The sequence below is a fragment of the Pseudorasbora parva genome, chromosome 3 (genome assembly GCF_024679245.1).
Source record: "Pseudorasbora parva isolate DD20220531a chromosome 3, ASM2467924v1, whole genome shotgun sequence".
Classification (NCBI taxonomy): Eukaryota; Metazoa; Chordata; class Actinopteri; order Cypriniformes; family Gobionidae; genus Pseudorasbora; species Pseudorasbora parva.
Genome location: NC_090174.1, coordinates 18,760,369 through 18,783,932, shown reverse-complemented (window position 1 = coordinate 18,783,932; position 23,564 = coordinate 18,760,369). Strand labels below are relative to the sequence as shown.

Sequence of the window (23,564 nt, the reverse complement as noted above, 5' to 3'; positions counted from 1 at the left end):
TTCGATAATGCGATTTATCACGATAATGAATATGCACAATATTGTTATCGTGGGCACTTTAAAATATCGTAAATAATAATTTATTAACAATAAATATTGTTTTTAATGCACTCAAGAATACTTTGCCCATCAACCTTATAAATTCTCAACACCGCTGTATTCTGCGTCAAAGGGACACGTGCTCAGATGTAAATTAGAAGCACATGAACGAGTGAAGGAGACGCGCTGCTGAAGTGCCGCTCAGTGACTGCAGAGGGCGCTGATGAACTGCAGAATGCAGCTATTACCCCGGAAACCCCGCAAACAAAAGAAACCTCATGTAGTTTTTAAAACAGCCATTCGTAGGGCTGGACGATACCGAAATTTTTGGAATCGATTCCGATTCCAATTCCTGTTTCCGCGCTGTTGTTTTCGATTCCTTTTCGATTCTTCTTTTTTTAACAAAATCGATGGAGGAACCTAGTTCCAGAGATGTCTAAAACTACATGACATGTCTAAAATGCATGTGCACAGTTAAGTTAATGACTACGTTCAAATAAGTGCTTTTGCACAGAATGTACGAGGCAAAATAACCACAATATATTAACAAAAACAATAATTTAAGAGTGCGCAGTTTATTTGTCAATCAGATGCGCGAGCAAGTTGCGTTCATTACTATAGCAACATTAGACTCGGTCATTAAGCTGTACTCTAGTATAGGCGCATTTTCTTTGTTATCGATGGATTCAAGAAAATAAAATAAAATAGAAAATTAAAATAAGACCCTCACATCTGCATCTGTAAGCAGCGCTCAAAACCTACCGTTGTGGACAACAAAAGAACCATTTCACAATTTAAAATTATGGAGTTTATGTGTGCAAAATGTAGCAAACTTCTCCACAATGCAGGATCACAGAAGGAAACAATGACAATAAACACTATTAAGCTAGGTGAATGAAAGGTATAGTGATAATCAGCGATATGCGTTCACATATGGCTTGATTTGAACGTTTCATTTTTTTTACGGTCTATGGTTTCATACCATAAAAATAAGTAGTTAGAATTACGTTCTAGTGAGGTCATCATGCAATGACGCAAAAAAAACGCTAAACTGCTTTATTTTTAACTCGTTTTTTGAAACTAACTGTTCAAAAGAACCTTTTGCAAAAATTAAATAGACTTCCAATCATTATTAGTAAGCGAGAGACAAGTGAATAAAGAGGAGTCGATCCTCACGATGGAATCGATTCCAAACTTTGGAATCGACTCTCGATTCCCAACGCCTTGGAATCGAGGAATTGATTCTTTTTGGAATCGATTCCCAGCCCTAGCCATTCGTTTTTTGTAATCTCAATGTTGTTCATCACAGCACCAAATACTTAATACTTAAAGACTTAATAGGCTATTTATTTTCAAACTTAAACATTTTTATGCTTTAATCTGGACCACAACATGCCCTAATGATTAGAACTGTTCTAATTATTTGTTATTGATAAGTAAAACTTTGAGACATACGATTTCATTAGTTAACATGTTAATTCATTATTACCAAACTGACAACAAAAAATTGTAAAATCAAAATAACTTTTTTTAATGGACCTAAGATGATCAGTATTTCTTAACTAACGCTACCAAAAACATTATACTTTCTATACCAAATGTAGCTATTGCTCAATCTTAGTGAATGCATTAAATAAATAATGAGACCTTATTGTAATTTGTAAGCCTACCTGTTGTTATTTATAGCCTAATTCTTTTGCACTTTAATCTGATTGAAAATTGTACTTTTACAGCTCTGAAAAAAATCCGGAGACCACTTGATTTCTCAATGTTAAGTGGTCTCTTAATTTTTTTTCAGAGCTGTAAACATTCAGTTATTTTTGTTATTACAAAAATAGTTCTTAAAGCTGTTATGATATGGCAACACTTTTTTTTGCAACTTATTTCAATATCGTGATTAAGAAAAATTTATCAGCAATTAATCGCTGAGATGATGGTTCGTTTCGACGTAGACTTTCATGTGGAATCACACGGATAGCTCAAACTGCGTACAGATAACACATCACTTGGCTTTAGAAAGTGGCGTGTATGTTTACGCAGTCATGATGTCATGTTGGGCCAGTTGATAATATATAGAATATCAAAATCAACTGCAGGTGGTCAATCCTTTTCCTATTTAGCACCTAAACTCTGGAACAGTCTTCCTAGCATTATTAGGGAAGCAGACACACTCTGTCAGTTTAAATCTAGACTAAAAAGACATCTCTTTACTATGGCAAACACATAGAACATTATACATATTTTCAAAATCAGTTTCAATTCAAATCAGTTCAATTATTGTTTTAGGCTGCATTAACTAGATCAGCCGGAGCCAGGGAGTATAACACCTGACAGACTGATTTCATGAATTCGCAATTTCGCATGCCATTTTAGCGTGCCATCAAGACGGCACAATCGCTTTTTAGCGTGTTTATCAGCGTTGTTTCATTCTATCCCCCTACACTGCCTCTACCCCAAAACCTACCCATCACAAGAAACATTATGCATTTTTAGATTTTCAAAAAAAAAAACATAATTTTGTATGTTTATAAATCCATTGCATTGCAAACAGACAAACAGACAAAATGGTTAGTTTCGGCGTAGACATTCACACGGAATCACACAGAGTAGACATACACGCGTATAGCTGAAAATGCGTACAGATAACACACCACTTGGCTTTAGAAAGTTGTGTGTATGTTTACGCAAAGTCACGATGTCATGTTGCACCTGATGTACTCGTTACATCATAATAAGAATGGAACTCTTTTTATTCCGAGGTTTACTACAGTCAGCCGTATCCGGGCTAGATCCAGGCCAGATGGCGGACCTGCGGCTGGACATGACCAACACATCCCTGAAATGTCTACAGAGACTGTGTCAATTAAATTCACCACTGCAAGTGCAGCATCGACACGGCATCCTCAATAAACCCGCGTCCAGTGTGATGACTCTGATCTTTGAATACGCCAATCTAATATGACTTCTGACATGTAATGCTGCCAGGATCATAATCATATCATACAGTGTCTGTTCATTGGCCAGAGGAGAACTGGCACCCCGAATGAGCCTGGTTTCTCCCAAGGTTTTTTGTTGGCAAGGTATGTCCTGAAGGAGTTTTGGTTCCTTGCCACTGTCACCTATGTCTTGGCTCGCTCAATTGGGGACACTAAATATTCAGCTAAATTACTGATCTACCCACATTATCACTATATGATAATTGAACTGAGCTGGATAACATAACAGTTTTCTCCAAAGCAGCTGTAAAGCTTAATCAAATTCTGTTGCATTATTTTCCTGTGAAGCTGCTTTGACACAATTATCATTGTAGAAAGCGCTATATAAATAAAGGTGACTTGACTTAAACAAACCGAACTAAGGGAGAAAACACACCAGTTTCGGAAACAAAATGCTCCAAATAAACCAGGTATGGGGAAAAAAAAGATATTTTGAGAATTAATCTCTCTACATACAGGAAAACATGCTGCGTGAGATAAATGACTTAAACACAGGAAGCTGGGGCAACAAAGCTCAGCACTCATTTTTAACCCAAAGCATGTGGTTTCCTGTCTTAGAAAAAAGAAAAAAAAAAATTAAAAGAGCTTTATTTAACTCTGGTCCTGAAATCAAGCCTATAGTAACACCTTAAACAGAGGTAGTATAAAGTCTGAATCATATTCAACCACATTCTAATCAGAGAGAAGCAGACATAAGCAAGCATGGTGTGATGGCACTGAAACCACAATCAATCACTCAATAAAGCAAAAAAGTGCTGACCTGTGATATGAACAGCCATTTATGAAGGAATGGGTTTTCCATAGAAGAGTAATTACTGTGGCTTAGTGCTTCTCTCTATGGTGGCCTGATGACTGTCATTGTGGGTTTGAGGACGCTTTTAAAGTCATGATTTATTCAGACAATGACGTCTGGAAAGAGAGTGCACTTGAAAAAGCCTGTGCTGCTGAGTATATCTGGCAGTTAAGCGGTAGGAGCTGGGTCCTGCACACACATTGGCAATAATTGAACTTCCTCAACTCAACAGGTCAAGAGCATCCAAAATATTTACCAGTCTGCAGTTTAAGGCCAATTATTGCCTATTGTAAATGTAACTTAAGAGGTAAAAAAAAAAAATTAAAAATATACTCACGCTATGAGTAGGTCATCTGGTACTATATGAAAGAGAAATAAAAATAGATAATATAGATTACAGTTTTATAAATCTGAAACACGTAAAAGAACCATGAACAAAAGCGACATACACTGACGTACAAAAGTTTGGAATAATGAAGGTTGTTTAAAACAACTTCTTCAGAAATCATTCTCTATGCTGACTTGGTTCGTAAGAAACATTTGTTTAGTATTATCAACGATAAAAAACTTTTTTTTAAATTTGTGAAAGACTATAGTTCTAATGTTTGTGGTAAGATATTTTCTTAAAATATAATTTCAACAAGGATGCAGTAAATGGATCCAAGTGAAAGTCTAAATTTAATGTTAAAAAATATTTATATTTCAAATAAATGCTGTTCGTTGAATTTTCTATTCATCCACAAAATTATTAAGCAGTAAAAACAGTTTTCAACATAGATAATAATATATGTCTCGAGCGCCAAACCAGCATATTGGAACGATTTCTGAAGAATCATGTTACACTCTGAAGTGGCAGCAGAGAATTTATTTTTGTCATCACAAATTACATTTTAAAATAGAAAATAGTAATTTTAAAATGCAATACTATTTCACAATATTATTGCTAACTGTATTTTGATTAAATAAATTCAGCCTTAGAGAGTATAAGAGACATCTCTTAAAAATATAAAATACTCTAAACTTTTGAGCACCAGTGCATGGAATACAACATATGGAAAAAATAACATAGTTAAGTACATAATAACTAATTATCAGTCATGCAAAACAAACTACTTTGGTTGTTTATTTTGGCCACCAAGTTTCTCTGGAGAAAGACCCAAAAACAAGTACAAATTGAAAGGACATCTCAATCTCAAATACACTACAGCGATCATTACTCCTCTAATCATTCCTCCCTTGATATTTCTCTCTGGCATTGCTTGACATCAAAATTCCAGCAGAATAATATCATTGCTCGTATCCAGATGTTATGCATTAGGTCTTGTCTGCATACACATAAGAAACTCACAAAAAACTCTATGAACATATTGACATTTTGACACTCTTATTAGGCTCTGAGGAACGTGATGATTTTGGACATACTTGAACAGAAGTGCCTATACTTTGAATGCTATAAAGGAAACTCAATAACATGGGTCATAAGAAACTTTAAAAACACCCAAGAGTACATGTTGTCATGTTGTTCTACATGCTCCTGTCTGATAGACCTAGTATTAGTGTGCCACCTTGTGTCAGTATTATAAATTGCAGCTATTGCAGTCTTGTTTTCTAATTTACAGAATCAAAATATTTGTTGTTAACGTTCACTGACTTCCCTGTTCACTTGATTCATTTTTATTATTAGCCCTAAGCTATGTTTAGGTCTGAGAACACACTGAAAATCTAACCTAAAAATAAACAGAAATTTTAGGTCAAATTTTAGCAAAAGATTATGGAATTCCAAAGCTGACTAAATAGCAAATACATAAATATACAAACAAATGTAAAAAAAAAGAAAAGAAAAAATACTCTAAATGAGTATTTAGATACTGATTAATCACAAGTCATCATCTGGAATTATTCAGGATTCAAATCAATCAAAAGGCGCTCATGTAAACGCAGTGAGATGCACATCTCACACCATACATTGTATAGCCTGTACACAGAAGCATTGTGCCCATTCAAAATCATGCTCATTTTTGAGTTAACTTAATTTTTAATGTAACTTCTAAAGCAATGTTGACAGCAACAGAAGTAAACTGTTCTATTAAGAGTTGATATTTCCCCCTAAAATTTTCTTCCAGGGGAAATTTTTTCAAAACTTATTAAATATGCATCATCATATGTCAAGTTGTTCATTTTAATTGATAAATTCAGAGGTGATACATGCAGAGGAGAATGCTTTACTGCAATTACAACTGCATAAAAAAGTCATGAGATTAATGTTTTAAATATAACATTTTCAAAATATGAAATGATGGAATCAATGAAAAGATACATGAACTAAAAAAAAAAAAATGCAACTAAAACGCCAGAAGGCAGTGTTGGGTGTAACTAGTTACTAAGTAATTAGTTACTGTTATTTAATTACTTTTCCCTTGAAAAAGTAAAGTAAGGGATTACTCTTATTTTTGTGTAATTTAATTACAGTTACTTCACAAGTAATTGAACTAAACACTGTGTATAGACTGTTTAACAATTATTAATATATATAGGAATTAACATTCAAATTTAAAGTCTAACTTTAAAATTCATATTTTTATGTATCCTTCATTTGTAATACTTTGGTCAGTGTGGCGAGGGGGGCGTGGTTTCGTGAGGTCTGCACGGATGGAGGGAGCCGGGAGACAAGCGGTGAGAAAGTAGGTCAAGTGCAGGATGATAAATACCTGTGTCTAATTGCAGTGATTGGCACTGAGAGACCGGTTAAAAGCCATTCATGAGCAGAGAGTGGGGAGAGAGGGACGCTGAGGACTCGTGGGAACGGCCGGGATAAAAGAGACACTACTATAGTGTCACGTTTAAAGAGAGTGAAGTGGGAAAGACTGTTTAAGTGCGTGATGCGCCAGTTTATGTTGACACTGAGTTGAAAATAAAAAGACCCACGAGTTCCAGCTTATTGCCGACCCTGTCTTCTTCCTTTCCACACCCACACACAATGAACCTTGTTACACTGGTGCCCAAACCCGGGAAAGGAAGAAGTGGGCCGCTGCCATCATGCAAACCCCGTCGGGCTCGCCATTTGTGGACATCATTCAATCGCTCCCGGGACTACACCAAGAACTCCATCAGGCACTATTCGCCATGAGGGAGGATCAGGAGCAACGCTTCCGTGCCCTCATCAGTGCCCAAAAAGAGGACCGCGAGCTGTTCCGGAGCTGCCTGGACCAGGGGGTTCGGACTGAGGGAACATCCGCAGCTGCAACGCCACTCACTCACGTCGTGCCGCTCACAAAAATGGGGGCTCAGGATGATCCGGAAGCCTTTCTGGACCTTTTTGAACAAACCGCAGAGAACTGCGGCTGTCCACGGGATCACTCATCCCCTTGTTGATGGGCGAGGCACAGCTGGCGGCACAACAGCTACCGGTCGAGAACCTCCTGGTCTAGAAAGACCTGAAGAGAGCCATTCTTCAGTGGGTCGGCCGGTCCCCCGAGCAACACCGCCAGCTATTCCGGTCGCTGGGTCTGGAGAAAAGTGGTCGGCCCTTCGTGATGGCTCAGCAGCTCTGGGACGGGTGCCGCAGATGGCTCTAGGGAAGCTACGTGGATTCCATCATCGACCAGGTGTTACTGGAGCAGTTCATAGCGCGACTGCCACGTAAGACTGCGCAGTGGGTCCAGTGCCACCGCCCCACGTCGCTGGACTCGGCCATCCAACTGGCGGAGGACCAGATAGTGGCGTGCCCCGGGGTCGGCAAACCCCTTTCAGCAGTCTCTCTCTCATCTTCTTTTTCTTCTCCTTCCCCTCCCTCGTCCTCTCTGGCGAGGCCTGTCTCTTTTCCCAGGTCCCGTCGGGGAATGCCGCCGAGGCCCATGCCCCGTTTGAGAAGCAGCGAGGCATCCGCCGGACCGGGAACCTCGTCACAAGGGGAGGGGCCATTTAGTGCGAGCCTGGGGACCGGCAACGTTCCACCACTCTGTCCGTGCCAATCCCTTGACTCGCTTCCTGCCACTAGGGCAGCGGAGAAGTCTTGGCCGGCTTGTTGGCGCTGCGGGGACCCAGGGCATTTTATTGATAGGTGTCTGGGGATGGAGGTGGGGACGCTGGTCCGGGTCCCGAATGCGCCGCAAGCTGGCCCCAATCAAACCGGCCTGTACCAGATACCCGTGAGTATAAAGGGGGGTACATATCAGGCTTTGATGGATTCAGGTTGTAACCAGACCTCCATTCATCAAAGCCTGATTCAACCCGAGGCATGGGCTAATAGCCGCATGTTTATGGTAAGGTGTGTGCACGGGGATGTGGTTAAGTACCCATTCTCCAACCCGCGCGACCGCTCTCTTATCCTTATTTTGCAGTAATAAAAGATAGGTTGTACCGGGTAATCCAGGATGCTCAAACAAAACAGGATACAACCCAGTTATTGGTACCGAAGAGCCGTCAGGAAATGCTTTTCCAGGCGGCTCATTGTAATCCTATGGCCAGGCATTTGTGTTAAATCGGCACATTGAATCGTTTAATGGCCTAGGGAATCTCCCGGGTGGGAATCCCGAAAGAGATTCTCACCGATCAAGGCACGGCTTTTATGACTCGCCCCATAAGCGAGCTTTACGAATTATTGGGCATTAAGTCAGTTCGTAAACAGACGGCTTGGTAGAACAATTATGAATAACGCCCGGTGTTAACGTCTAATGTGGACAGCGAGTGTGACTTAAGCCAGATGCTCTGAACTCATTATTAGTTTCTGTTATTGGTATCAATACTCCTAGATGACCAATAGCAGCTTTGCGATTGCCTGATACATGATAATTATCTGCGAAGTATTGTAATTTGAGCACAGTGTTAGCGTATAATGTTATGAGCCAACTCTCTCACCTGGTCTGTTTTCCACTGTTGCTCCTCACACAACAACTCAAATCCTCTCTTCTGATCGTTCTGTCTAATCCTGGCCTGTCCCTTATTGTGTGTCATAATTGCATGGCTGTGGTCTGCCATATGAGTATTAATAAACATTTATAATTTCCTCAGCTTCCGAACTGCCATTGCGATTCATTGTTTTCCTATGGTTGAAAGTCACGGCACTCCCTCTTGTTATGTCACTTCAGGTTTGCGCATTTTTAGATGCGGAAGTAAAATTTTCTCACAAAAACGACTCAAAAAGCCTTATTAGCGTATTTACAAGTATATTTTAAAGAAATTCTAGGTCCTACATTATTTTTCACTGGAGTCTCTAACCTGCAATATGCTCTTTAAATCGCAATCGCAATTTTATCTAGAATAAACGCAATTATATATTTTCCTCAAATCGTGCATCCCTAGTTTCAATTACCATCTAAAGTTAGTTAACAAAGCTAAACAGCCTTGCACTTTGTGTAATGAGTTACATAAACTGTTAAACGGACCAACTTAAATAATAAAATACACTTACCGGTTGTGCACCATAAACAACGCCTTCTCCAGACAAAGAGGGAACTGCGTCATCTTTTAAGAATAATCTCTCTGCGAATCCGGCATTAAACTGATTGAGTTCGAGGAAGCAGTCCTCAGCAAAATGTGCTGCACATAGTATTAAACTGTGATTATAATTTTCCGGAACCGAGTTAAACATTAACTGTAGCCATTGATCTCTACCTACAGCATCCGTGGGAAGGCCAAACAAAGGTGATTTGACTCCGGAATGAAAATAACAGGGTTTCAATGGCATGGCGACAAACACACTCTACAAAAACAATGCTTCGCTTCCTATTCTCGACGTACGAGAGCAAAAGGACCACGCCCCTGAATTTGCGTGTTCTTGTGGGCGGAGGGTTCGTCAACAAACAGTTTTAGTTGCGTCATTAAAGCAGGAAGTGCAGGGCTGTAGTCCAAACCGGCCGTTTGCTGTAGGCTTTGAAAGGGAACTTCTGTTAAATAAAATATCTCGCTTGGCATTGAACTTTGAGCTTTATAATTTTACAGGTGTTATTTATGCTCTAACAGCAACATTACACACTAACTAAAGTTTGAAAGATGGAATCGCAAAGAATGGGACCTTTAAAGAGAGTGAAGTGGGAGAGACTGTTTAAGTGCGCGAGGCGCCAGTTTATGTTGACACTGAATTGAAAATAAAAAGACCTACGAGTTCCAGCTTATTGCCGACCCTGCCTTCTTACTTAAGGCCATTGCAGAGACTCTTTCGTTCCAGTTAAAATCACAAACCAAAATGCACAGTATCCCTACTCTTATTGGTTTTAATGAGGAAAAAAAACTATAAATCTGCGTTTACATGAGTACCTTTGAATTAATCCCAAATAATTCCAATTAATGATTGGATTAAAGAGGCTCCCTCAAAGCAGAATCTATGAAATATACATTATATTTTAAGCATTTGAATTGTTACATGTCATTCATTCCCTGTGAGACTTTTGGCAAAGGCTTACGTTCCGTTAGGTCAAATCTCAAGGTTGACATTTATTTGTTTCCACTTTTATTTATTTCAACATTTATGTATATATGCTTTTATTTCAAAATGTATTTATTTTCACAATTATTTATTTCTAAATTTCATTGTCTGTAATGAGGGTGTGCCTGTTTTGTACTGAATCTTTGAGGCCACAGTGACTCAGTGATTCACTGTGGCCTCAAAGATTCAGTACAAAACAGGCACACCCTCATTATCAGAGACAGGACCCCACTGTAGCTTACACTGTGGCCCTGTCCCAAATGGCACCCTAAACCCTCACGGTCTTCCTCTGAGTCCACACTTTCACAACGTAATGCCGCTTTGACTGCTGGGTAGAAGTCTTCTGTGTAGCTAGCAAACTCGCGGGCTCAGCTGAAGTGCGCATCGAGGGCGCATAGCAGCCGCAAAGATGCCATCATGCCACCCTTCTTTAAGCTTAAATGATAAATGGGACACCCTACGGTCTTGTGGACTTACCGGACACGTGGACGCAATGGCCATTTTAAGTCCACAAGACCAAAAGTGCACATGAAGTGTGCCATTTGGGACAGGGCCATAGAGTATGTGTATGTGAGGACTGTGATTAGATTATTATGTAGTAGTTTTCTAGTGAACTGCAAATGTTTCTGTGCTACTGATCATATAGCTATTTAGTCAATGGCTTCGTCCAGCTGACTTAATATTAGTGAGCCTGTGAGTTTAAGACTTACTCTGGTTCGTCTCAGAGAAAGTTCTCTGAAGGTCTCTCAAAAGTTGCTCAGCAACAGAGAGGAGAGAGGAGGAGTCCATAATGTGCCTGAAAACTAAAACACATTTAATTTATCATTTTATGATGAAGCCTGTAAATGATTTAAAACTTTGAAAGCTTGTCGGGATCTGTAGACTAACTAATTATATTACGGAATATATTATGTAATTTTGTCGAGTATCTTTTTTCTCTCTTGCACAGCAGTAATGTGTGGTGGCGTTGTTATGATGCTGTCAGTTTAAATTAAAGACAACTACTAGAAACGAATAACAATCAATTAAAAAAAAAAATCGTTTTTCTTAACAGTTCACATTATTTATTAGGTATGTCCTCTAGTGCTTCTCAAACCTCTGGGGGCCACCCACCATTGCACGGTCTCTCCCCTCATCGGACCCGGACACACAAAGCAATCCGCTCCCTAGTTCACTAGTGCCCAGGTCGGTGTAGCGCAATGATAAATTGAATATTGCACTTTAGTAATACGAGCCTTGAAAGACCATTGTTTGTTAGTTAACTGTAGTGTTAAAATGTTAGTCCCACAGAACACCAGCAGGTGGCGGTAATGTTGCATTACCTCTAGATTATTAAATCTAAATCTTATAATGATTATTAAAACCTTTAGGGGGGAGTCCAAGATGGCTACCTGATCAGACGTGTTTGTTCGAGCTCTTGTACCAACTGTGCTTAGACCGTGCAAAACGTTATTTTAGTTGTTTATATACTGTATTTGGAATTTTGTTACGATTCTGACTTTAAGTTTTTCTCTGTATTGCGTTACCATGGGACGTAAACGTGGTCTTTCTAATTACTCTTCGGTTGCTGATAATACTGCAGATGTTAACGCATGCTTGCTAGCCAGCGGTGGTCATGATTACGTTGTTTCTAGTGTGAGCGAGGAAGATATGTTCAGTTTAGCTGAAGAAGAGTTTCCTGCATTGCCTATCACCCCGAGTAAATCCCCGAGCACAAAGAAAAGAGCAAGTGATGAGGTCCACGCTGACATCTCGTCGCAGCTGTTGGGTAAAACACAACTGATTAGCTGCCGCTCAGATGGGATAGAAAAAAAGATCTCTGACATGTCTGTTGAATTGAAGGCCGTTGCTGTCTTGTAGTCAAGTCTTGAACGTCGTATGGATGATGTTGAACGGCCCGTTGCACAGATGCAGCAAAGGATGGATGACATGGAGACTTATCTGAGGAGGCGTAATCTGAGGATTGGCGGAATTCCAGAAAGTGCACACGAAAACATTCGCCTTGAAGTGGTCAGAATCTGCCAAAATGTTCTTCCTAGTGCAAAGGATAAACTCCCAGAAGTTATTGACGTGGTCCATCGTCTCGGGAAGATTCAACAAGGTGGCGCGGAAAGACCCAAGGTGACCATTATGCAGTTTTCCGTTCGCTCTTACAGAGATGCTGTCTGGAAAGCCGCGAAGAATTCTTCATATTTGAAGGACAATGGTCTACATTTTATGGAGGACTTTTCGGCTGGAGATCGTGAAAGGAGAAGGAAGCTGTCTGTGGCCAGAGATTCAAAAGGCGCGCGCAGAGGGGAAGACGGCATACTACGTCAGAGGCAGAGCTTTCATTCAAGGACAGGGGGAAATTCTCTCTACATAAGATTTTCCCATCTTCATAACTGATGTTGCTAAATTTTCCTTTCACTGTTTGATTATGTCTGATATATTTTTCAGACACTGATTTTGACATGTCTTTATAGACTGTCCTGGGTGTTTTGTATTTGTTCTTTTTGCGCATTTTGAGGGAAAAGGTGCTGCTGGTATGTCTAACCCTTTTCAGCACTTTTCGATTGTGCGACCTTTTTTCAACATTTTATTATTTCAATTATACTTAAAGCAGGTTAATCGTGTTTTTGAGTTCTTTTAAATGTCTTTTTCGGTTGTGTCCTTGAATGCCAGGGGGTCTAAGAGATGCTGTTAAACACACGGCTTTGTTTTTGTTTACAAGACAGTTTGGTTCTGACTTTGTATTTTTCAAGAGTCTCATTCTAATGATAATGATAGGAATTTTTGGAAATCGCAGTGGGGTAGCGAGATATGGTTTGCTCATGGTTCGGAGCATTCGGCAGGGGTTTCTTGTTTAAAAAATAACTTTGTAGGTGATGTTTTGCATAAGTACTGGGATGAGCATGGTCACTTTATTTTATTAATTCTAAAGTGTTATAATGTGAATCTTATTGTTGTTAATTATTATGGGTATAATTCTAGACCTGAAAATGATCAGTTACTATTTCTTGTGTAAGATAAGCTTGTTTATTGGCAATCAAAATTTCCAAACGCCCATGTATTGATTGGTGGGGACTTTAATGTTGTCGTAAATGAATCCTTTGATAGGTGACCACCTAGTCGACAATCAAATTCAAACTTGGCTTTGAAAGCATTTATGAATAGGTTTGAGCTTATAGATATATGGAGGGCTAAAAATATAAATGATAGAGTGTACACATTGAGCAATAAAAATTCATCTAGGCTTTCACAAATAGATTTTTGGTTAATTTCTAGGAATCTTGACATGGATAATATTTATGTTGATATCTCGGCAACACCGTTAACAGACCATAAGTCTGTTTACATTAAAATTTTGCTTACTCCTGAAGCTAGTAACAGGGGCACTTCTTATTGGAAGATGAACAGCTCATTACTTAAGCATAATGATGTTAAGTCAGAGCTGGATAGACTTATTGTTTTTTTATTGGAATAAAGCTAAACAAGAAAATTCATTTGGCACCAATTGGGAATTATTAAAATTTGAAATAGGGACATATTTAAGAAAAATCAGTTCTATTCTGGCTAAATCAAAACGTCTTGAAGAAATAAAAGTGGTTAGTGTAATCTCGTCTATTACCAAAATCTTCCCTTAAAATTTGTCAGATAGTCAGAAAGCACATAAAGTGGCCTTGCAATTTAAAATTTGTATAAATTAAAAGCTCAAAGTGCTTTCATTAGGTCAAGGCAAAGATGGCTAGAATATGGGGAACAGATGTCATATTTTTTTAAACTTGAGAAGAATAGGGCTAAATACAATTCTATTTGTCAATTAAATATTGGTGGGACTGTCTCAGAAAACCCTAAAGAAATTTCCAGTTTTTGTTACAACTTTTATTCAAATTTGTATAAATCTAATTTTAATCTAGAAGATTTAGATACTTTTTGTAAGCACCTCGGTTATGTTAATTCTATTAATCAGGATGAAAAAAGCTTTTGTGATTTACCAATTACTGTTGATGAGATTAAGGAGGCAATTTCTCATTTAAAAAATAACAAGCCGCCTGGTAATGACGGAATAACATCTGAATTCAATAAGTTTTATTCTGAGCTTCTGTTCCCTTTCTTTCTCGAAGTACAGAGAGCTTAAACTGCTCTGAGCTTACAGCTAGTATGAAGCAAGGTGTCATTTGTTTAATTCCTAAACCTAAAAAGGACACTCTTTTCTTAGACAATTGGAGACCCATCAGCCTTCTTAATAACGACTATAAACTGTTTGCCCTTATATTCTCAAAGCGTTTCAAGTCGATTTTGAACTCCATTATTGATGAGAATCAATCAGGTTTTATGAAAGGCCACCATATATTTAATAATATTAGACTTGTTTTTGACCTCATTGACTATTCTAATCTTATTCAGGATGATAGTTTAATACTTTTTTGGACTTTTTCAAGGCCTTTGACACTATTGAGCATCCTTTCATCTTTTTTGTCTAGAGCGTTTTGGTTTTGGGCCATATTTATGTAATGCTATGAAAACATTGCATGCAGGGGAAAATAGCTCAGTGAAATTAGGACATGGTACAACACAGAGATTTTTTCTAGAAAAAGGAATACGACAAGGCTGTCCAGTCTCCGTATATCTTTTTCTTATAGTAGCACAGGTTTTCTGTAATTTTATTAAGGATAGTAAGATAGAAGGAATTCATATTGCAGGTAGAAATATTTTAATTAGTCAACCAGCGGATGACACAGCCTTGTTTTTAAAAAATTCCAGTCAGGTTAATCAGGCAATTAAAATTATTCAGTTGTTTTCAAATGCTTCAGGTTTATACCTTAATATAAAAAATGTGAAATTTTAGATTTGAAAAGCTCCTCTCTTGTATCTGTGGATGGCATTCCTGTTAAAGAAGCTGTTAATTATTTAGGTGTCGTTGTCTCAAAAAGTGAACAAGACAGAGTTATAGGAAGGAATTTCTAGACTAATCTATGCTGCTTCATCTATACATGTAGACAATAATACTTTTCTTTTGAAGAATCGTGTGCACTACATTCGTAAATCTGTTGTTATAAATTCGTGTTAATACGTGTCATTTGCTCCCCTGGCTCCAAAGTGTATGTTGTTCTGTTGTTCAAGCATAATAAAAATAAAAAATAAAATAAAAAACCCTAAAACCTCTAATTCCTGTTTTACACAATACATCCACTTTAAATGTGCAACCACGAATGTGTGATTCATTGACTGCACACTGGAAAGTGTTACACAGGCAACTGAACTAGGGAGCTTGAGACGCACCCACAGTCTTGCAATATCTCTAACGTTATGAGCTGGTGAGTGGAGTCTGGTGTGTTTGATGAAGGAGACACACAAAACGTGAAGTGATGAGGGGACCAGGACAGTTTTGAGAAGCACTGGAAAATTATCTGTAAACTAACTGAAATAAACCAAGCAATCACATCAACATCTAGGCGTTCTAATTCGAAACAAAAACTTCCAGAAGATTCGATGGCCACTTCTAAAAGCACCAACTGACCGAACATCTGCCGAATATATTAATATTTAACGTGCAGCATAATACATATATTTACCGTGTTCGTGTTTCCCGCACCACCGTGACCACTATAACTGACGTTCTTCTTCAGTAGTTTATGTCGTATAACATCATACCGATGGTTTATACTGCCGCCTACGGTACTTGGAGAGCATGGACATGAATTATTTATTAGGCTGCCATAATACACCATTTCCTAAACTGTCTGCACTGAAAATGTTCTGCTGACTGGTGGAGTTGCAGGATGCATTTAAAAGGATATTTTAAAGACACCATGAAATCAAAATGGACAATTAATTTAGTGTGTGTGTGTGTGTGTATGTGTGTGTGTGTGTGTGTGTGTGTGTGTGTGTGTGTGTGTGTGTGTGTGTGTGTGTGTGTGTGTGTGTGTGTGTGTGTGTGTGTGTGTGTGTGTGTGTGTATCTCCTCTCCTCTCTTTTTCCAGTCTGCCTGTCCCAAATGTTGATCCACAGCGATTGGACCTTACAACATCTCTGATGCTTTTCCATCATCATTGCGAGGTTGAGGACATCGTCAGAAAAATGGACTGGATCCTTTTCCCACAGCCTTGGTAAAATCTAACCTCTGTGTCCTAAGTCCCTTTATAACCAAGATTATTAACCATTCCCTCCTGGCTGGCCATGTTCCTTCATCACTAAAAACTGCTATCATCAGACCACTTCTTAAAAAAAAAACACTTTAGACCCAGATGTTAAAGACCCATCTCCAACCTTTCATACAACGCCAGGTCCATTTGGAACAAAACAATTTATATGAGAAATTTCAGTGGTTTAAGCACTGGACACAGCACAGAAACAGCTTTGGTCAGGGCCACAAACGATCTATTGATGGCGGCAGATGCTGGTTCCCCATCCCTTCTCATCCTCCTGGACTTAACTGCAGCGTTTGATACTGTTGATCATAAAATAATAATAATAATAATAATAATAATAATAATAATAATAATAATAATAATAATAATAATCGTATCTTGTAGCTTAAGTGTTATTGTAGTGCTACGTATTAGTCCTGCATTACTTCCTGCAGTTATCTATTAATAATGGACCATTATTAAGTGCTACTCAAGTTCTTTGAAAAACATATGTGACCAATGATAGTCTTCATGCTCTGAGTATGGTTTCACTGATAATAAACGTACATTTGCATAAAGCATGCATTTAACCATGCCTATGTTGATTAGAGTATTAAAAACTTGAAACACATTAATTTAAGGTACATTTAGAACTGATACAAAGGTGCGATTAAATTACTATTAATCACAAGTTAACGCATGACAATAATCGATTAATCGTGAATAAATATTTTAAACGATTGACAGCCCTAATTATTATTAATTAACTGATTAGCAATTAAAGGGTAAGTTTACACACACACAAAAAATGTTTATATCATTAATGACTCACCCTAATGTCATTCCACACTCATAAGACCTCTGTTCATCTTCGGAACACAGTTTAAGATATTTTATATTTAGTCCGAGAGATTCTGTCTTTCCAACAAACCCATCTCCGTCATGATGACTCCAAACTTCAATTAGATGTAACTGGACAAATATTCTGAATATTCCAATCTAATATGACTGAATCACAATTATACACTGTTTGTCAGAGAAGAACTGGAACCCCGACTGAGCCTGGTTTCTCCCAAGGTTTTTTTCCCTCCAGTCTGTCACCTGATGGAGTTTTGGTTTCTTGCGCTATATAAATAAGGTGACTTGACTTAAAAAAACATGCTGTGCTCTAGGTACAATTTTATTTTTTTATTTTTTTTACTAAAAATGGGGGGGGGGGGGGGTCACATCAACATTTACCCTTGTTAATACAGTATACTTAATATCTTTCCAACAGAAATACAGTACACCAGTTTTAATTTCCTTTCAATCTTATATTAAAATATCAGACGCAACAGTGCTTATGAAGTATGTCACTGGATTTATAGCAACAGACATTGTCTAGTTTTTCCCTTCGCTCTGCCAGTGGCCTTCAGCAGTGGAGTAATAGTAATAATAATAATTAAATAAAATCAAAATACAAATACAAAAATTAACCTTTGTGTTATCATGCCCACTTTTTATCTGACATTTTTAGCTGAACATGCAAAAAAGGGCATTAACACAGATCTTTCTACAGAATACACTGAAGCATCACCAGACACTTCAGATTGCAACGTTTTGAATAGCCAAGTATAATCTCACAACATTGCATATCATGACTTGTCCCAAAAGCTGACTGAATTGTGTTTCTCTTTTCTAAAGTATAATCAAATCTATACTGACAGTTAAAATTAATCAAAAATAGGCAAAAAAAAAAAAAAAAATGCAAATGAAGGACTCCATAGAGTCTCAAAGTGTACTAGACTGTACAGGCACAATTAACCATATATATTCATAATAAACAGGGTAATTTTTGGCCTGGATGTACTTGGACAAGGAAGGTCTGGGATTTCAATGTTTTGCCCATAAGGAAACACTTGCAGCAGGAGGATTTATTCAGAATGTATTTGCTCTCTCTCTCTCACACACACACACACACACACACACACACACACACACACACACACACACACACACACACACACACACACACACACACACACACACACACACACACACACACACACACACACACACACACACACACACACACACTTATGAAGCAAGCTTATGAAACAAAGCAAAAACTAATTATATTTATAAAACGTGGAAATGCTGATGTTTCTTGGAATGACTCTTGGGGAAGAGAGCAAATGCAGTTTACTTCTAGCCTGAGATCTTTGAACTGGGCTCTAGAGGAGCTGCCACAACAGATGCAGACATCCCAGCATACATCTGCAATTCTGACGAACCAGCATCCCAAGACACTGACCTTCGGATGGGACGGTAAGCAGGGTGTTTGACGTAGTAGGAAGTGTGTTTGTGTTTGGCAGGACTCCTGTGTAAGTGCAACATTTTTAAGGTGATACCGAATCCTGGGCTTGCTCCTGATCACCCTCCTCTCACTGCAGTTCTCCACGCTGGAGCAAAGCTTAAGCCCCCTTTATACATGAACATGACTGGAGACAACAAATGCATGGGGGGGGGTCTCTCTGTGTGCCCACGCTGAACCATTGGCTTTGTACAGAAAAATACACAATGTTTTAGAAAAGGGGGGTTGTGGGTTAGACGTCAGTTGAGAAATAGAGTGTATTCTTCTTCAGCTCAGCGAAGGATATGGGTGGGTGCTGCAGGTAGTACAGCAATACCTGAACCTATGAAAGAGGAGAAATAGAGAGGATAATTACAGTGAAGCAATGATTATACTATCCTGACTCTTAACAATCTCAACCATATGTAAAACTGTCAGCATTATTTACCTGCACCACTAGATGGTGCTCCAACTCCTGCATGAACGTTACTGTGAGTCTCTTCTGAATAAACTGATCAAAAACTGGAAACTACTACTTTTTAGCATGAAACATGCAAGATCTGTGTTAGAAGTTCAGAACTAATAATGAAGAGGAGGAAATGAGCACAATAAAAGAGGCCACAATATGTATAATAATAATAATAATAATAATAATAAATAAATAATAATAATAAAAATAATAATGGTTTACTTATAGAACAATATCTTTATTTATCTTTTCTATTAAGAAAGTAAACAGATAAATGCAAACATTTAAAAAAGTGCAGCACATGGGAACATTAACAAAACCCTAAAACTTTCAGGTGCATAGAAGAGCAAATAGAAGGGCATACACTTATACGACTCTTGTTAAAATATGTAATAACAGACTATAAAACTAATAAAAAAAATATATTATTATATTGCAATGTACTTAGCAATACGATTGTTTATTTGTCATGGATTTGTTAGTTTAGTTACAAATTACAGATACACAGTATACAAAATACAGCCTACAACTTCATCATATATACTAAATGCAAAGTTTAAAATTGCTATTATTGTTCAATAAATATGTTTATATTATTATAATATTAATATTATAATGTTATGTTGTGGTCTGTACAATAGCCTGTATTTATAAACATTGTAAGTTACATAGTTATGCAACTAGATGGCGGCAAGGGACTGACTTTAAGGGCTATCATACATCCGGTGCAATGCAACTCTAGGTGCAGCATGTTTCTTGCTAGTTTCAGCTCATTGCAGTTATCCTGTTCAAGTCCAGCAGCAGCACTCATGCCCATCTGTTTTCCAAAAAAAAATTGTCCATGGAAACGAAGTGTGTTCAGGTGCATTGCTGGCGTGTTGCTATTTTGAGGCAACTGAAAATGACTGTGCCATTGACCAACAAAAACCTGGTCTAAAGGGTTAAAACCTGTTTTTGTGTGTGTGTTATTTTAAGGGCGTGTTAGTAATATGCGCCTATAGGCGGGTGCACAACACGTGTACACTCTACTTATTACACACATAGGAATGAGCAGTAGCACACACATTTGTTTAAATATTAAAAATAAAAGGATTCCTCCCTGAAAAAGTGTTTAGTCTTTCAGCTCGCAATTTCGGCCATGTTAATAGCGAATAAAAAAAAAAGCTTCCCCTTAAAAAAGAACATGGCAGCATGGCTTAGGTTTACAAATTTGCATCTGAACAAACCTTAAGACTTCTGCAACAATGCATTTTACACAGTCGAGACCAAAGTGGAGATGTTTGGCCATAATGCAAAGTGCCAAGTCAATGTGAAACTGAACTGCTACCTCTGTCAGCTCTAGCCGAAAATAAATAAGCGAGAAATCAGGCCAATTTCAAAAGCCGGTCAGTCTGACGTGGTTTTGCCTGAGCTTGATGCTATTCATGAACTCGTCCAGTTGAGACTGCGTCCACAGAAGGTGTCTAGCTGACAGCCGGTTCTTGTGGTGCTTCTGTCTCTTCTTCAGATTCAGGGTCATATTATATATATATATATATAAACTGCATGCGCGCATACATAACCCTCAATCACTATTCCCTGTGTTGATATCATAGATAGACTGTTGATATGCAGTAGATTAACTGTAATGCCTAATGTAACCAGCAGAGGGAACTATCTAGGTAGGACCATGGGATAAGTTAACGTGAGGAGGAAGAGAGGCAGGATGTTTTGGTGATGATGCATGGGATTGGTTTGTGCATTAAAGTTTTAGCACAAGCTCAGTAAATTAACCTCAATCTTTAAACTTTCATTTTCAAGACACAAATAACATTCCCTACTTTTGTTCACTAATACAACTTGAAGGAGTGAATGAAGACGAGTGCGGGAAGTCGGACAGCTGTTGTGTGTAAATCGGCTGTACACTCGTTATTGCGGTGCAACGTGAGACTGAATGACTGCACTCAAACATGTCCACTATGGTGTCGGACAACACTACAAATGGCCGTCCCTTCAAATAATGCCCTATTTCAGGGTATAGGGGGTCGATTTCAGATTCAGCCCCTGTCGTGGAGACTAAGCAGCCTAACATCTCGATTGAGACAGAGCAGTCTGTCAGGTGTGTGTGCCCGCCCGCCGATCTGTTTGTGACTTGTGTAGGTGAGTTTGTGTGCACATGTATGTTTGAGTGTGTTTTACGTACAATTACAAAGCAATTCATTGGTTTTGTTTAACTCTGAAACAATTTTCGAGTTGCGTTGTGGTAAAAATAGCTACGGGTAACGCCAGCTGATTGAGGAGTGCAACCATTCGACATCATCAACCTAGAACGCAAACAAGATGGCGCCGCCCATGGTCCAAATATTAAATCGATTTTTTAAATAACGTAGATCTTTCATGGGTTTTCTACTACATATTTCAGTAAGAGACATCGTTTATGTTATATTAAGCCATACAAGTCTCAACACCAGCGGATCCCTTTAAATAACACAAATAATACGGTGGTATTGACTTCAGACCAGGTTTTTGTTGGTCAATGGCGCAGTTGTTTTTAGTTGCCTCAAAATATCAACACCAAGAATGCGCACGAACACAACTCATTTTCAGCATGCACCATGGGCAAACAGATGGGCGCAAGTGCATTTGCTATTTAAACAACGTGGTGCTGGACGTAAAAATGTATCTGCGTCTGGATGAAACTAGCAAAAAACACTGGCATCCCATTGTGCCGGGTGTATAATGGGGCCCAATTTCTTACTCATTTAGACACTTATCGCCACCTACTGGCAGTTTTAATTTCTTATTTAGTGTATCACTTCATTAAAAAAAGTTTGTGTAATAAATCCTATGTTGAATCAAATCAAACATTTGTTTCTAAATCAACTTTTTAACACAACAATGACTTGAAATTATCTTTTGGGGGTAATTTCACAGCCAATTTTGAGGTGTGATTAATTTGCGAATAATTCGATTTGATCACTACCCACAGTAGACCACATCAGCATCAATGTAATAATGATACACTGAAAGCTATAAACAGAGCACTGATGTGCATCTTTAAACTTTTAAACACAACCCATTACAGTGATACAATCTATTCAAGCTGGCCAGGACTCCACAAGTCCTTTCCAGACACTGTAAAACTGACATGAGGATTCACTGTGTAAGTCAGGACTGACCTGTGCCATGACATCATGTGACCAGATGTCGGAGGCCAGCGTGATGTGGGCCTTACTGCTCTCTGACTCTGAGGGTCTCAACAGAGTGGGGCCAAACACTGTGGCCAAATTATGCAAAGACATCTTATTGACCGGCTCCTTCTCTGCCACCCTGTAATGAGAGGAAACCAAACATCAATACTGTCACATCTCATTAAACAATCTTTAAGTTGTATATTTCACAATGTTGGCCAGCCCAGCAGGTGCCTACAGTGAACAGTGTTTGTGATAATGGGCAGCAGTTAGAGTTAGCAATAATGCTCCCTGAGAGATTATTTGTGATAATGTTCGTTTGCTTGCTAATTTACGACGTTTCAGAGAGATTTGTGTGAATTGTGATAGCAGTTTCACACATACTAAAACTTAATGGAGTAAATTTGCTGATGCTGTTTAAAAAATCTAAAAAAGTTTTGGGGTCAGCAAGATTCTTTTAATGTTTTTGAAACAATTTCCTTATACTAGGCTGTGAAATTGTGAATTATTATTACAATTTAAACTACTTTAATATTTTTTGTGATGCCAAAGCTGTAATTGATTCAGGGTCACATGATCCTTCAGAAATTATTCTAATATGCTTATTTGCTGCTCAAAAAAACACAATGTGCACACTTACCTCTTCAGGTGTTCCAGTAAGGAGAGAAATGTGATGAGATTTGGGTCTGGTAGTGACCGCAGCAGATGCATCATGCAGTTTTCTTTTGCTGCAGGATCTGATAGAGCTGTAATGAAGAGGAGTGTGATGATATTCTTACACCTTAATTATATGCATTCAAAATGACCCTATTTGCTACATATCACAGTATATATATGTAATTATGATGTAATTATTTTAATACTCTTAAGATGTTGAAACAACAAATGTGAAAGTCTTACCAATGCCTTCCATGAAGGCTGGGTATAGCCGGTCTGTGAGAAGAGGTTCTGGCAGCTCCCTGAAATACAATTTCAGTGTCCCTGCTATAGCATTAATGTCCATATCACTTAACATCATCAGGATATCCTTGGTATCTGAGAGAGAGAGAGAGAGAGAGAGAGAGAGAGAGAGAGAGAGAGAGAGAGAGAGAGAGAGAGAGAGAGAGAGAGAGAGAGAGAGAGAGAGAGAGAGAGAGAGAGAGAGAGAGAGAGAGAGAGAGAGAGAGAGAGAGAGAGAGAGAGAGAGAGAGAGAGAGAGAGAGAGTGAGTGTGTAAAATAGCTGAAGGT

The 23,564-nt window shown here is 38.5% G+C and overlaps 2 protein-coding genes across 9 annotated transcripts in view; both read right to left on the bottom strand.

Moving 5' to 3' along the window:
- The window catches only part of zswim7 (zinc finger, SWIM-type containing 7), a 71,078-nt gene extending 55,205 nt beyond the window's left edge, over positions 1–15,873 (bottom strand). For 2 of the 3 annotated variants that reach the window (XM_067437971.1, XM_067437973.1), the window contains exons 1-3: positions 15,811–15,873; positions 10,963–11,055; positions 4,166–4,187 (exon numbers count right to left, since the gene is read on the bottom strand). In XM_067437971.1, the coding sequence (XP_067294072.1) occupies positions 4,166–4,187; positions 10,963–11,041 (101 nt within the window). In that variant the 5' untranslated portion in view covers positions 11,042–11,055; positions 15,811–15,873. The remainder of the gene's footprint in view (positions 1–4,165; positions 4,188–10,962; positions 11,056–15,810) is intronic. The other variant, XM_067437972.1, reaches the window with a different exon arrangement.
- Positions 15,874–17,538: 1,665 nt separating this feature from the next.
- abr (ABR activator of RhoGEF and GTPase) overlaps positions 17,539–23,564 on the bottom strand; it is a 373,871-nt gene continuing 367,845 nt past the window's right edge. For all 6 annotated transcript variants that reach the window (XM_067437974.1, XM_067437975.1, XM_067437976.1 and 3 more), the window contains 4 exons: positions 23,237–23,371; positions 22,977–23,082; positions 22,325–22,475; positions 17,539–19,040 (listed from right to left, as the gene is read on the bottom strand). In XM_067437974.1, coding sequence (XP_067294075.1) covers positions 18,951–19,040; positions 22,325–22,475; positions 22,977–23,082; positions 23,237–23,371 — 482 coding nt within the window. In that variant the 3' untranslated portion in view covers positions 17,539–18,950. The remainder of the gene's footprint in view (positions 19,041–22,324; positions 22,476–22,976; positions 23,083–23,236; positions 23,372–23,564) is intronic.